Raw genomic sequence first — 13,879 nt, forward strand, 5'->3', positions numbered from 1 at the left:
GAGTGTCTGGTGTCCAAACAGAAGGGACAAAGGGTCAGAAAGCAGAAAAATGAAAAACTAAGAAGGACAGAACAAAGTGATGTGAGAATTCAGAAGGAAAAGAATGAGCTGAGGTTGCTGGAGCTGCGTAGGAGTCTGTGTAGTCCCCAGACACCCTTGGTATGGTGGTGTTATTCGTCTTCATGAACCTGGAAATGTTAGCGAACCTCTGCAGGAAAAGCACTAAGTTAATGGAGACAAAATGGAGAAATGAGAGCTCGCAGGACCAGAATAATAGAAGCCTAATACCTTTTGTGTCCCCGGTAGCCAAATGAGACCTCTCCAAATGCCAAACTACTCTTCTCCATCAGGCACTTTATAAAGTTTTTCTTTCTTAGGAAAATAAGAATCCAAAATGAGGAACCAGAGCACGGACACACCTCTCTGCCGTGGAAAGGGACGTGAGCCACAGAGAGGGTTTGGCAAGGGAGCTGTGGCTTTACTATTGCCTTCACATGAACGAGTTAAAAAAAGCACAGGAGGAACCAACAAAGGAGAAGACATAATCCAAATTTCTATTTCTCACTGAGGCAGCAATTTTTGACAGTTCCCAATGATCATTTTGAAAAAGGGATATGGAACTAGATCCGGGCACAAAAGAAAATGTGTGGTTGTTAAACTGCACAAATTCAAATCTTTTCATCATCCTCCCATAGGAAAATAGGTACAAGTGACCTGAAGAAGTAACAAAAAGATACTTCAAGGAGGACATTTTACCCACCCCAAGCTTTGCCTCCCCGCAAGTTGCACAGAAATGGCCCACACCTGATGCAGCTGGACTAGGAAAGCTTATTTGTAGAAGTTTGTAACTCCTTCTGTCAGGAGTCTGTCTTGTTTAATAAAGAGCAATCTCAGATGCCTAAAGGATTACAACACTTGTTATGTCATATTCATTCAAATTCCTGCTAAATCAAAATAAATGACTGCTTGCAAAAGTGGAATCACACATAAGCAGCACATGCAGTTTCTAAAGACACCAGGTGCTAATAGAGCAGAGCAGCAAGTGCTGAGCTCAGAGTCACTCTGCAGTAATAAGACCAGAGATAACATACGTGCTACTCAAAAATCCAAGGAAGGATATATATCTGTCCACAAAGGTGCTGACAGACAAGGGGAGGCTTACTGCTCTGCTGGCCTCCCAGTGCTGCTTGCTCATCCCTCTACAGTTTTGGTCATTTAAAGCTGTTGGTCATACTCATTTTTGGAAAGACAATGCCACAGATGGAAGAGCCTAGGAAGGCAGTACATACACTTCTGGCAACTGCATGAGAAGTAGATTTATGGGTTGGAAAAGTAGCAAAAGGTTATTAGCTAGCAAATGTTGCCCTGTATTGCTTTTTCATTATATATACCCAACATGCTTTCACTGTAAGATGCCACATCAGGACCAACATTGCTCTGGCAGCTGCACCCAAATGACAACTGACACCCTACAAAACTGCCCCCTCAGTACCTGTCTGCCAGAATGAGTCTTCCTCTCCCAAACTCTTCCCGGCCTCTGCAGCTGATAAACAGAAGGGAGAACATAATCTTGTTCCGGTTTTAATTGAGAGACTAACATGCAGCAGAACTTCCATTTTGCTGCAAATATTATCTGCAAAGACATCTCCTGTTTTACACTCTACTGAAACCTATATTTTACTCATGAGGTGGTTTATAACAGCACCCATGAGGGCTGTTTCTCTTTCAGACCTCTCCTGTGCTAATGTATAATAAATGCACTCATCACCTAGTAAATACTGAGAAACCTTTCTTTATGGAATATGATAACAACATTGCTTTTTTAGACCCAAATATGCAAAATTTAAGCTACTCATTTGTAGGGCTGGGTTCAGCATCCTTTCCTGTTTATGCCACCCTTTCTAACAGGTGCCTCCCTAACACTGGGTGTGGCCGGCTGAGAAAAACTCCAGCAACAAAAAATGCTAGCAAAAAAATTTCCTTTGAGCATTATCCTGACATACTTATGCTCAGCTTCTACACTCTTTTTCTTAAATTATTTCCTAATTATCAGTTTTCTTACTCCCTACTCCCTTCCAAAATTTCCCATCCCCTACAAATCCCATCTTCAGGAGGGAGCTTGGAATTTCTACAAGTAATCGCTTGCCGGTGCAAATGAAAACAGCACCCTTGCTGCTTAGTTATTCAGAAATTTGAAGTCTCTCGTATATAAAGCTCAGGATTATGGTATTCAGATGTGGTATACAAATGGGGATACATACTACTCCAGCAGCAATTCTCAGAGTTGCACGGTACCAGAAAAGAGCACAAAGAGGTATAAGGGGGATAAACTAAGCATTGCCAGCTACAAACTCCTTGCACAGGTAGCCACAAGCAGTTACTCTGCATGCTGTGGTCTAGCTACGCTTGCCATCAGAATGAGGTGTTGTGGTCCTACCTTCCCCACCTGTCAGAAATATACAAAGCTCTCTAGAAATTAAAAAAAAAAAGGAAAAAACAAAACCCAAAAAACCCAAAAACCCCAAACAACCAAAAAAACCCCACAAACCCCAAAATCCTGTTTGTTATCCTTACAGGTAGAGACTGAAGGCTATTTATCACAGAAGCACAAAAGTAATTCTATTTTTTCTGTGTGCATAAGGACCGTTTTAGACCAAATGCCTGGCAGTGCACCATGTGCCTTAGAGTGGCAGCTACCTGCACGCTTCCGCAGAGCTGGTCTCCTACTGTCAGGACAGGGATGTACTCCAGGTGTTTCTCTCATGATGCCATCCTAATTAGTCCACTTCTACACAAGAGAAACCCCAAGTGAATTCTCTGCTGACAAAGGAATCAGGTTTCCTGTCTGGACTGTTTTGCCAAGTAGAAAGATGACTACATGCTAAGGCATGAAGTACTTAGCTTTGTATTTGGCCAGGATGGGGACACCCCCATCCCATGCTCGCTCCTCAAAGAGCTGTCAGCCACCTTTTCTCCAGCTGAAAAGTCTGGACTCAACTCTGCAGAATGCAATTTTACAGGTTTCAAGCCAGATTAGTTCCTCAGGGTATATTTTGCTATTTCTTATTTTTATTGCCATTTCCAGTCACAGAATATGATTGTGTTTTGATAAGTACTGTACAAAATAAGCAACCAAGAAAAAGAGGTTCCCAGTTTAGGCACTCCCAACCACTCCCTAGAGAAGGAAATTGTCTACAATAGCTAGGAAAGAAACTTGGGCACCTAGATTTGGCACCTGAAGTTACACATGATGGGAGTAGCCATGACAGTTTAAGGATCTAAGTGAAGCAACGTCTTAAGAAAGAACTATCTTTAAACAGAAGAAGGGATGTACCTGTGGGGGGACCCTAAATAAACAAACTTTCAGGCAAACAACCTTCACTGAAAATAAGCAGAAAACTTCAAGATTAGAAAACTGTCTGTGAGATTAATGCAATTATGTTAATCAATGAGACAATTCAAGAGAAAAATGTGGCTGGCACCACTGAAGCTGGAGAAAACAAGAGATAATAAGGATCGATTGTTCAATAAAATAATTTCCCCCCTTTCTTTTTATATTGTATGAGACTAATATGAACTTTAGCTCCCATGCTCATCTTTTGAAGTTAGGCTGTAACTCTCCTTTGAGGATGAAAGCTGAAAGGTCAGACACGGTGAAGTTGCTTTCTGAGAAATACTCTTCCTCTGATAATGGTTGTGTTCATTAACTTAGTTCATTCTGGAGTATAGTAGTCCTTTGGTTTCACCCACACCACATCTATGATGGTATTTAGATGACTATAGCGTGAGTTCATCTCTCCCTTCTTATTTGGCAGTTATAAAAATAAGCCAAATGAAGGGAAAGAGCATAAAGCAACCAAAAAACAGTGCTAATCAGTTGATGGGTAGCGATTGTCATACACCAGAGACCTAGTTGTCAAGGTTTTTATTAGTGTAATAACAAAGGCTAGCGTTAAGGAGTTTGAAGAAAAGACTACTGTCTTCAGGGAAAACTTCATATCTTACAGCAGTCTTTGGAGAAAGCATCAAGATACTTGTTTGAAAACATAGTTGCACTGGAAGCTCACACGAATGATTTCCAATTCAGAAATGAGAAAGCCACAGGGATAGTAAGAACCAACCATGAAGGGCTTTGAAATTCAAGACAATTATTTTTCGCCTTTTGTTTTATTCCAGGAGCATTTTCAATAGAACTAAATGCGGAAAGAGTGCTTTGTAAAGGCCAGAGAAAATAACACTGAAATTACTGAAGTGATGGATTGGAGGTTGTATGGGTAAATCATAGGCATGTTATGGAAGGTGAATGGGCAAAACTTAAACAGACACACAAGCTTAAGCAATAGAAAGCCACTGGAAAGAAAATGAAGACTACGAGGTCAGCTAGTGTAGGTTTTAGGTTGAACTAAGTCAGCGGTCAGACATTCAGGAAAAGACAGCAGAGGAAAACAGACAAATTTTATTTCAGATAAAAGAAGCTCAGTTCAGTGTAAGAGAAGCAGGACTGCAAGCTGTCTCTGTGGAGCCACTAGCTGAATTTTTTGGGATCTGAGACTACTCAAGGATGAGCTACTGATAGAAAAGTCTATGGTCTTGGATGTAGGATGGCCAACAAAAATTGGAGAACAGATCTGGAAAATTTTCAAAAATAATAGAGAGATAAGAGAGAGAGAAAGCAGTGTCAGTCATGGAAGGTAGAATGTCATGGCACCACAGCAAGACATCACTCAGTGACATCTGAGGCTGTTAAAGTGACTGGCAGGCATACGCAGAATGACCTTTGAACAGAAGTCATGAGCAACTTGGATGGCATTTCAGTGACAGCAGAAGCGGGAAGGTACATTCAAGAGCATGTAAGATGAAAGAGGAGAAGATGAAGGCAGATAAAATTTTCAGGAAACTTTGGAGACAAAAGTAATATGGCAGTAGTTGGCTTGCTTAGTTGTTGGATGAACATGTCTGTGGAGATCCATTTCTGGCTATGCAGGCAGACTCAAATTTTGACTTACATTTTCATTTGAATAAAGCCAAACTCTGCAGAAAATAATTTTTACAGGTGTTCTACTCAAGATAAAACCTGTGAAAACTCTCTAGAAAGTCAAAGTTAGATCAAACTTTGGTATGTGTTTAGGGGAATTTGTAAGGGAAAGCAAGCCTTTTGTTGAGCCTACCTTGAATTCTGGAAAATGAGGCAGCAAGAAAACAGTTTTACATTTCGTTTCTAAAGCTATGCACAGAATCTTCTTCATGCTCTGTTAACTGTCACAGATCAGTTATTATACATCCAAAATACATTGACCCCCCTATTCTAATCCAGACAGCTATTGGCCTTTTGATAATGCCTGAAAGTAACACCACACTGTGTAGTGCTTTCTGGTCAAGATTCTAAATTTTTGCCCTGCTGCAAGTTGTTTAAGCCCTAGATATGGAAGCAAAGATACACAGGATTATAGGAGGGGGGGAAAATTTTTTTTTTCTTCAGGCCGATTATTCTTTTGGCTCATGCAAACTGAAGCCAATTTGTGACAAGGTTATGAGAAACATGCTTTGCAAAGAAATATACCCCACTCGCCCACCCCCCGTAAACTGACATGTTGACAAAGTATGAGACATTAAACACGCTAGTGTCACCGGATCAGGCATTCCTCCTGTCATTATTAACAACACTTCACTTGTAAATCTGGCTTAGATTTTATATTGAGACTTGCCTTCCAGGAAAAGGACGCTGTATGACAAATAAGATGGAGCCAGTCCACCCATGATAATACAAAGTGAGGACAGCAGGTGCGTTTGGTACCCCCAGGCACCTGCCAGCTCCAAGTCATGGACTGTGCAGGAAAGGGTTAATTGCAAAAGAGATAAATTGCACCTTTAGCTGTGGGGCTGAACATATCAAGGTCTTAAAGGTAGCCCTGAACCTTCCTACTTGTAGAGCAGCAACAGAACATCTCATCTGCCCAAGAAGCATCACCTCCAAATATAAGGACTTGCATATATTAACTAGATCTTTCTGTGGTGTGATCAGTGTATCCGCCACCAGAATGGCAATTCCAATGGCAAATAGGTGAATAAATCAATACAATTAGTTAATTCAGGAGTCTTTTGTCCCATCAGTAGAAATCTTCATGCTGCCTCTACTGTTGAAACCAAATTAAGAATAATCGTGCCCAGGTATTAACAATTTGTTCTAGCACAGGACCACAAATTATTATCCCTTTTTCCCCCGGACAAATCACCTTAGCAAAGCTTTGTTATGGCCTATTCATAGGTAGTTTAAACAATATTATTACTATTACAGTGTTGTCAGGAAGGTAAAAGTGCCATCCACAGTGTCCAGGGAAAACAAAAGGGCTCAGCAGTAGCTAGCATGTTTCCACTGGCAGCGCAAGTAGGCTCACAAGAAAATCAAAATCTCAAGACCAAATTCCTTTTGATACTGTGTGCAAGTTGAAGAGGAAATATTACAAGAGGCGAAGAGGAGTTTCTTTTAATGTACCATGCAGAAGCATTATTTAACCTGACAGTCATTGACAAGTTTCCTACCGGCTAAATATTTTGCAGATAGAGTTAAATAGACAGAGGTTTCAAACACATTTGGATTCTGCCTATGCAGCCTGGGAAAGGAATTTTCCACTTTGTACTTCTGACAAAAATGAAGATGCTGCAGGCTATGGTAGCGTGTTCAGAGGAACAAGGTGGGTAGGATAGGGCATTAGGCACTACTATACTCCGGGAAAGAAGGAGCAAACAGGGGCACAATGGAAGCACTTCATTATATACTAAATGGGAATAGTTCTAAGGATAGGAAAGCCTGTAGTGCTTGTAAAGGATTAAGCAGGGTAATGTGCTTTTTAAGAAGACATAAAGATGTATGTAATGTGATATGTTTAAGCCTAAATGATTTTTCTTGGAGTCCTCAATGAATGTTTAAGCAGGCATGACTTTGGCCGCTGTAAATTCTCCCCAAATAAATAACTTCTGTGAAAATAGAGATTCCTTTGACAGAATGAGATGCATATTTCATAACCTATGCAAAAAAAGGAAAATCAATTTGAGATACACGAAACACTTAGAAATAATAAAGAAAAAAAGAAGATAAAAGTGAATATTCCCCAGAATAATCCAAGCATATATAGGAATACAGCTACCTCCTCACCCATTTTGATTTGACAGAGCCAGAAGACAAACAACTGAATGCTTCCCTACCTTCAATTCAGATATTCAGCTGCTTTTTGATGCCTTTTGAGAAAGGAAGAGACAATAAGTGGCAGAAAATATCTAAAGTGCCTGCACTTTTCAGGCTGTCTCCTGTCTGAGGTATTCAAAACTCTGCTCTCTCTTCACAGTAAATCTACCCAGCTGCTCTCTAACCAGACCTGATGGTGTATATAGCTGTTCACTATGGACAGAATAGGAGCACACAGAGTGATACATATGCACCTCATTTATGAGAGGAACAGAACCAATAAATATCAAAACCTGAAAACTTACAATGGCATGATCTTCCCATCTTATTTCTCTTGCCTGCCCTGCCCTCCTGCTGGGAAAAGCATGTCAAAGCCATAGATTGCCTGATGCAAAATGGGACTATGCAATCATTGTCATTTGGCTGTATTGTATTTTCACTCACACAGGTGCCATTCCCCATGAAGTCACTGGTACGGTAAGTGTGCAGTCCTGCTGAGAAAGCAGGATGATGTGATGAGTAAATCAGCGGTTGATCCCCCTCCCCTTCCCCTTGTTTATATATACATTAGTATTAAACTGCTACTTTCCTCAAAATAAGAAGAGTGCCAGCTCCACTGTAAAAGCAAGATAAAACTACTTTTAAGATATAACAAAAAAAGTTTGGCAAAGCCTCTTCTACGATGGCTTCTTGCAAACCCCATTTAACTTCAGAAAGGGTGCAGCAGGGAGTGTTGTTAAAGAAGAGCATGTCCACCGCATCCATAACACCCTGCACACCTCTTTCCCGCATTGGTCTCTCCTCTCACAGGCCCTTCATGGTCGTTAGGCAGCCTAGTGGAAATCCCTTTCCCTGTGCCCATTTGGAAGCACTCATTAAGTCTCAGCCTTCATGTGGCGCTCCAGGAGCGTGTGCTGGGGTAACGGCCTCAGAGAGTTTGGACAAACTGCTATTCAGTCATGCTTTAGCGCTGATTAATGGTAGAAACAAAATGAAGCACAGAGGGAGACCTGCTGGCTTACCTTGTCCAGAGTTATAATCTGGCTGAGTTAATAGCTCTGATGTGGCCAGTTAAATTCGTTCAAGACCCTGAAGAACATTACAAAGTATATAAACAGGCCGAGGGGACCCATGAATTATTTCCTCTGAAATGTTTTCTTTTCTTTTTAAACCATTTTACAGAGATTATAATCTCTGCCTCTTATCAGTTACCTTTTTAAATATTAATTTTCCTTGCCGAAGCCTAGCTTTTAACATCACATTCTTCATCCACCTTTTTTTCCTGAGCAGGCCAAATGCAGTATCCCAAAACCTTCTGTGTGAACAGCAGCTGGCAAATAATCTTTTTCTGTGTCATTTCTTGCTGTAAGGTGAAAGAAAGGGAGAAACTGCATACACGTAGATGGATGTGTATGTTCATTAGAACTGGGCCAAAGCCCATTGATATTTTAAAATTGGAGGGTGGTAGGCTTACTCACATGCTGCAACTTGGCTTTTCAACGCTATAATTTCCAAATGCTTGTTCCTGGGAAGCAGAGGCATGGGAAATTAAAGAATCCAGATATTTCTGGTTTTGTAGGTTTTAAGACAGCAACTGCCATATTTCCAGGAATGAGAAATCAAAGACTGTAATCTGGAATTACCTGCCAGCATGATACACTGGTGTTTTTTTTCAGCTAAAAGCCATTATTCAACACAGCTGTGTTTGACGTGCTCTGGTTTTTGATTATTCTGAAACCTTTAGTATAACTTGGGAAGGCAAACCAGGAGGAGGGCAGGGGTTTTTTTTGTATACAAAAGGCAAAACCTAGCTTTATCAGCCTCTCACAAACTGAGCTAAAATATGTTTTCTCAAAAAAAGCAATTTTCTCTAGCCAATAAATCTTTAGACTGTCTTTTTTTCTTGCTTTCTTAGCCTATGACTTTTTCTAAAGGGGTTCCAAAACTGCAGTTCCCCGGGGCCTCTCTTGCCTCTTCTTTCAGGCTGTTTAGTCCTTCAGAGGAGAAGAATATGATCTTATTTATACAGAGGGTAGATTAGTGATTTATAAAACTCCAAAGAGTCTTTGTTATTTAGTAGTTCTTTTATTAACAAGAGATCACCAGTGATTTCACAATTTTTTAATATATTCTTTAACGTGTCTGTATCCAGTATGAAAACACCAGAAATTACAGGTTTTCCTGGAAAATGGGTTTTGATGAAGACAATAGGCAGAGTTTATCTGGATTTTTAAAAGTCTCTCAACCAACCTTAAAACAAGTGAACGCACAACTTCATGGATATTTGCTCTAATTAATATGCACAGTGTGAAGTCTAAAATAAAACCTATGAAATATTGCAGTTCTCAGATTTGATTTAAAACTCTGAATATGAAGATACAATGGAAGGGACAAAGTTTGTATACAGTCACTCATTAACCCCTATTCACTCTCATACTGAACCCTTTCGCATACTACTTTTCTTATAAAAGCTGTAGCTTTCAGCCAAAAACGTGAGAGGGAATGATTGCATTCACAAATATACCTACAAAATTGACTCCTGCTTTCAAAGTATTGTCCCAATGCTGAACTCACTACAGAAGGTGGCTGTGAGACTCTTATTTAAAGCCAGATATATTTTTTCTGCCTGCCTCTCTCAAGACATACATGATTCAGAGCTACAACTGAAAGCCAAGGTTTTCAGTGTCAGGAGTGTACAAAGATAAGTTAATCAATGTCTTGTATCCAAAGTGCTTTAAGCTCTGTACAGTACATTGCCACGTCTTCTGGGGTTATAAGTCCAGTGATCCTATTCTCATTTTGCATCCTGACAAATGCATTCATCTCTCATACCTATAAATCCTTTTCAGAGCAAACATTCTTGGTACTCACATTTTAAAATGTGGTTGAAAACAAGCTACACAGCTGAGAAGTCCCAATCTTCCATGCTGATGCAATGGGCTTGCAGAAATTGGTACCAGACATGATCACTATCTGGGTGCAAATGCATCCCTTATAGTTAAAAGCAACAACTAAGCAAATGCGGTGTTATGGCAGAGCATCTCCAATGGGAAGCAAAAAGTAAGTCATACCAGTACCTTTTGAATGCCTGCGGTTGACTCCATGACGTTGTTCTCTGAGCCATTACTTCTGTTGATCATCCGCCACATTTGGGAATACATGCTGTCCCTCTCAAAAGGATTCATCCCTTTCACTCGGACATGCTCATAGACTGCGGAGTCCAAGACAGTACCATAAGGAATATCCGTCTGCCTTGAGAGATCCTGGAGAGACCTTAATTGTCGGTGAAGAAAAGAGACACAGGAGACTTGAAGCCACATTTTCAAGAGGAAGGAGCTGCAGGCAAGCAAAGGGCAACACATAGGAAGATGGCTGTCAAGCCAGTTTCTTTTTGTTGTTTGGTTTGTTTGGCTTTTTTTTCTTAAAAGACAAAGTGAGGCTGAAAATTTGTTTTTATGATTTAAGACACAAGGAGGAATATGAAGTGAAAGGCAGGGATGGAAAAAATGAAAATGGATGAAAAGAGAACAACGGAAGGAGTAAGAGGATCCTCTCAAATGCAGAGAGCTCCTTTGAGCAGAGGCAAAGGAGAGAAGGGAGCATTGCAGCCCCTCCAGCCATATGCAGCAAGTTCAACAGAAGAAACTGCCTACAACAGTGCGGTGTGGTGTCACCACACACGCTGCTGTTGGGGAGCGGGACTGTCGGCACCAGAGCTAACCCTGCATCTAGCACTGAATTTAGCCCTGAGCACCTGGGCTGAGTACTTCTAAGTGCTACAGGGTTACACAATGAAGAGCGGCTGTTCAGTGGTATTCCTGCGCTGAGCTGTGCACCTGTCACACAAAACAGGTCACATCCTACATTATTTTCAGCAATAGGAAGATTTCCGTTGTGGTTTCACAAATCATCTTTTCATCACGGTTCATGTCATTTAGGCCAATAAATTTGCTCTACTCTGCATATTATTTATTCTGCATATTACCTGTTCCCTATAAGCAAGAAAAATTAACCAGTTTAGAATTTTCTAAAGCATCTGTCATGGGTTTAGCTGGGATAAAGTTAATTTGCTTCACTGTAGCTGGTATAGTGCTGTGCTTTGGACTTAGAATGGGAATTATATTGATAACACACTGATGTTTTAGTTGTTGCTGGGTAGTGCTTGTACTAGTCAAGGACTTTTCCAGCCTCTCACGCACTGCTGGGTGGACAAGAAGCCGGGCGGGGAGGGGGCACAGCTAAGAGAGCTGATCCAGACTGACCAAAGGTATATTCCATATCATATGATGTCATGCCCAGTATATTAACTAGGGGAGGCTGGCCGGGGGAAACAGTGATCGCAGCTCGGGGACCAGCAGCATTTGTCAGTGAGTGGTGAGTGGTTGCATCACTTGTTGTTTGGGTTTTTTTTTCCTCGTCCCAAGATTTCACCTCTCTTTCTGTTTCATTATTTCCCTTTTCATTATATTATTATTATTACTATTACTGTTTTATTTTAATTATTAAACTGTTCTTATCTCAACCCATGAGTTTTCTTACTTTGGCCCTTCCGATTCTCTCCCCCGTCCCACAGGGGTGGGGGGAGTGAGCGAGCGGCTGCGTGGTGTTTAGTTACTAACTGGGGCTAAACCACGACAGCATCCCAAATATGGCTTTGTCAACCTTGCTTTGGACTTAAAAATGTATATTAGAACACTTTAAAGTCTCCTTACCTCTTGGCCTTTATTTTCCTGTCCTATCGAGTTGCTCTCACGTACCTTTGTTTCTTAAATGGCATTCATTAAAGTTTCAAAATTACTACTGCAATATGTCTAGTGCCTAAAATGCATTACAGCTTTCCTGACACAAATTAACTTTGTATAAACTGCACAAACCTAACAGATGACATCTAAGGACAAATGAAGGGTCTGAGTGCTGTCTTAAAGTAGACAATAGCAAACTGTAAATCTCATTGCAGCCACAGAAAAATGCAAACACAAACATAGGAAACTCATCAAATTCCAAGTTGTGCTTCTGAAACATGTAAATACAGAGGCAAGTGAAAATGGCCCTACAGGGGAAAAAAAAGGGAATTCTTAGGTGGTCCACGGATGGCATTGGAGAAAACAGTAATCAGATCTCACAGGATATGTATGCCTCTGAAGACAATAGTAAGCAGGAAAAGGAGAAATCAATAGAGCTCAGAGGCAAGGGTTTAGAGGTTAGATGAGTCAAAAAGAAATCCTTTGAAATTCAGATGTATGGGCTTAGAAAAAAAACATTGAACAAGACCTAAATTCTAAGCAGATAATATATAGCAACTATATATAAGGAAGGGATAAATTTAATTTTGAAGAGTAAAAAACTAATGGTATTAAACTTCCCACAGTCCTCTCATCTTTCTACAGAAAGACAGTATTCTCCTTCAAGAACATAAGCAGCAGGGAACCTGCAAAGAATCAGTACACATGTGAGATCATCAAAGGTGAGCTGCTAGATGAAGCTTTTCCTGAAACCAAGTATATTGGTCTTCTGTGAGAGGATTAACTGAGACATGCCTTTCTAGGAATAAAAATGTGAGACTCTAGTAGACTAAGGTATCAGGAGAATAAGTACTGAGGCTAATTTGTAATTAAAAAGAAAAGTTAAAAAAGCCCATCCAAGTCCAGACAAACACCTATGAGTTCTGAAAGATTAAATATGAAATGTCTGAGCTGTTAGCAAAAATGTGAAACCTCATTATAGTCAGTGTGTGAAAGGGAAACAGTAAATATTTTTAAAAGGCTCTAGTGGTGATCAAGGGAATGACAAAAGTAAGCAACTAAAATGTTTAGTAAATAAATAAACTGAAATAAGAATCAATAAAATTCTCAAGATCAGTCCTGAAGATTAGACATAGTCACTTAGCGGGTTTCTCCAAGGAAAGCAATTCAATCATCTATTACACTTTGAAATTACTGAAAAACCCCATGATTTTCAAAAGGTCCTCATCTCATCAAACAATATACAGAAGGTAGAAGTATGGACAGGCTACAAAGAAGGAATTTAGAAACATTTGCTGGCAACTCTGGGTGGCACTAGGAGAGCCAACACTCAGCTAGAGTGGATGCTCTCAAGGGACCTCAAGGGTAACAAGAAGAGCTTTTGCAGAACTAAAAGGCTGAACAAGGAAGGTGTTGACCTGTTGAGGGGGACAGCAGACACAGATAAGGCTGAGGTGCTCAGTGCCGCCTTTGCCGTGCTCTTTCCCAACAAGGTCTCTGACGTCTCTGTGTCTCGAGGCAGGGTTCAAGGAGGCAATGAGCAACCAGCAGTAGGTGGTCAGGTAAATCCCAACCAGAAAGGCAGGGATTGATTGACAGCACTAGACCCATAGAAGTCCACGGACCTGGCAGGCTGCATCAAAGTGTGCTGAGAGAGCTGGCCAATGTGCTTGCAAGACTGCTTGCTTTAATTTTTGAAAGATGAAGGAGATTGGAGGAGCTCCCTGGCCACTGGAGAAAGAAAATATCCAGACTGTATTCAAAAAAGATAAAAAAAGATGATTTACGGAGTTAAGGCTGGTCATCCAACATCATGGAGTGAGTCCTCGCAGGGCACGTTTCTGAGCACATAAAGGAGAAGAAGCTAACTTGGAACAGCCAACATCAATTTACCAAAGGTAAGTCATGCCTGACCAATCTGATTGCCTTCTACAGTAAAATGACTTGGTTTGTG

General features: G+C 40.6%; 1 protein-coding gene across 1 annotated transcript in view; it reads right to left on the bottom strand.

The window, feature by feature from the left end:
* The window catches only part of GRID2 (glutamate ionotropic receptor delta type subunit 2), a 738,061-nt gene that overhangs the window by 89,043 nt on the left and 635,139 nt on the right, over window positions 1-13,879 (bottom strand). The window contains exon 13 of the mRNA XM_075090836.1: window positions 10,261-10,456. Within this exon, the coding sequence (XP_074946937.1) occupies window positions 10,261-10,456 (196 nt within the window). The remainder of the gene's footprint in view (window positions 1-10,260; window positions 10,457-13,879) is intronic.

Source organism: Phalacrocorax aristotelis, chromosome 4 (genome assembly GCF_949628215.1).
Source record: "Phalacrocorax aristotelis chromosome 4, bGulAri2.1, whole genome shotgun sequence".
Classification (NCBI taxonomy): domain Eukaryota; kingdom Metazoa; phylum Chordata; class Aves; order Suliformes; family Phalacrocoracidae; genus Phalacrocorax; species Phalacrocorax aristotelis.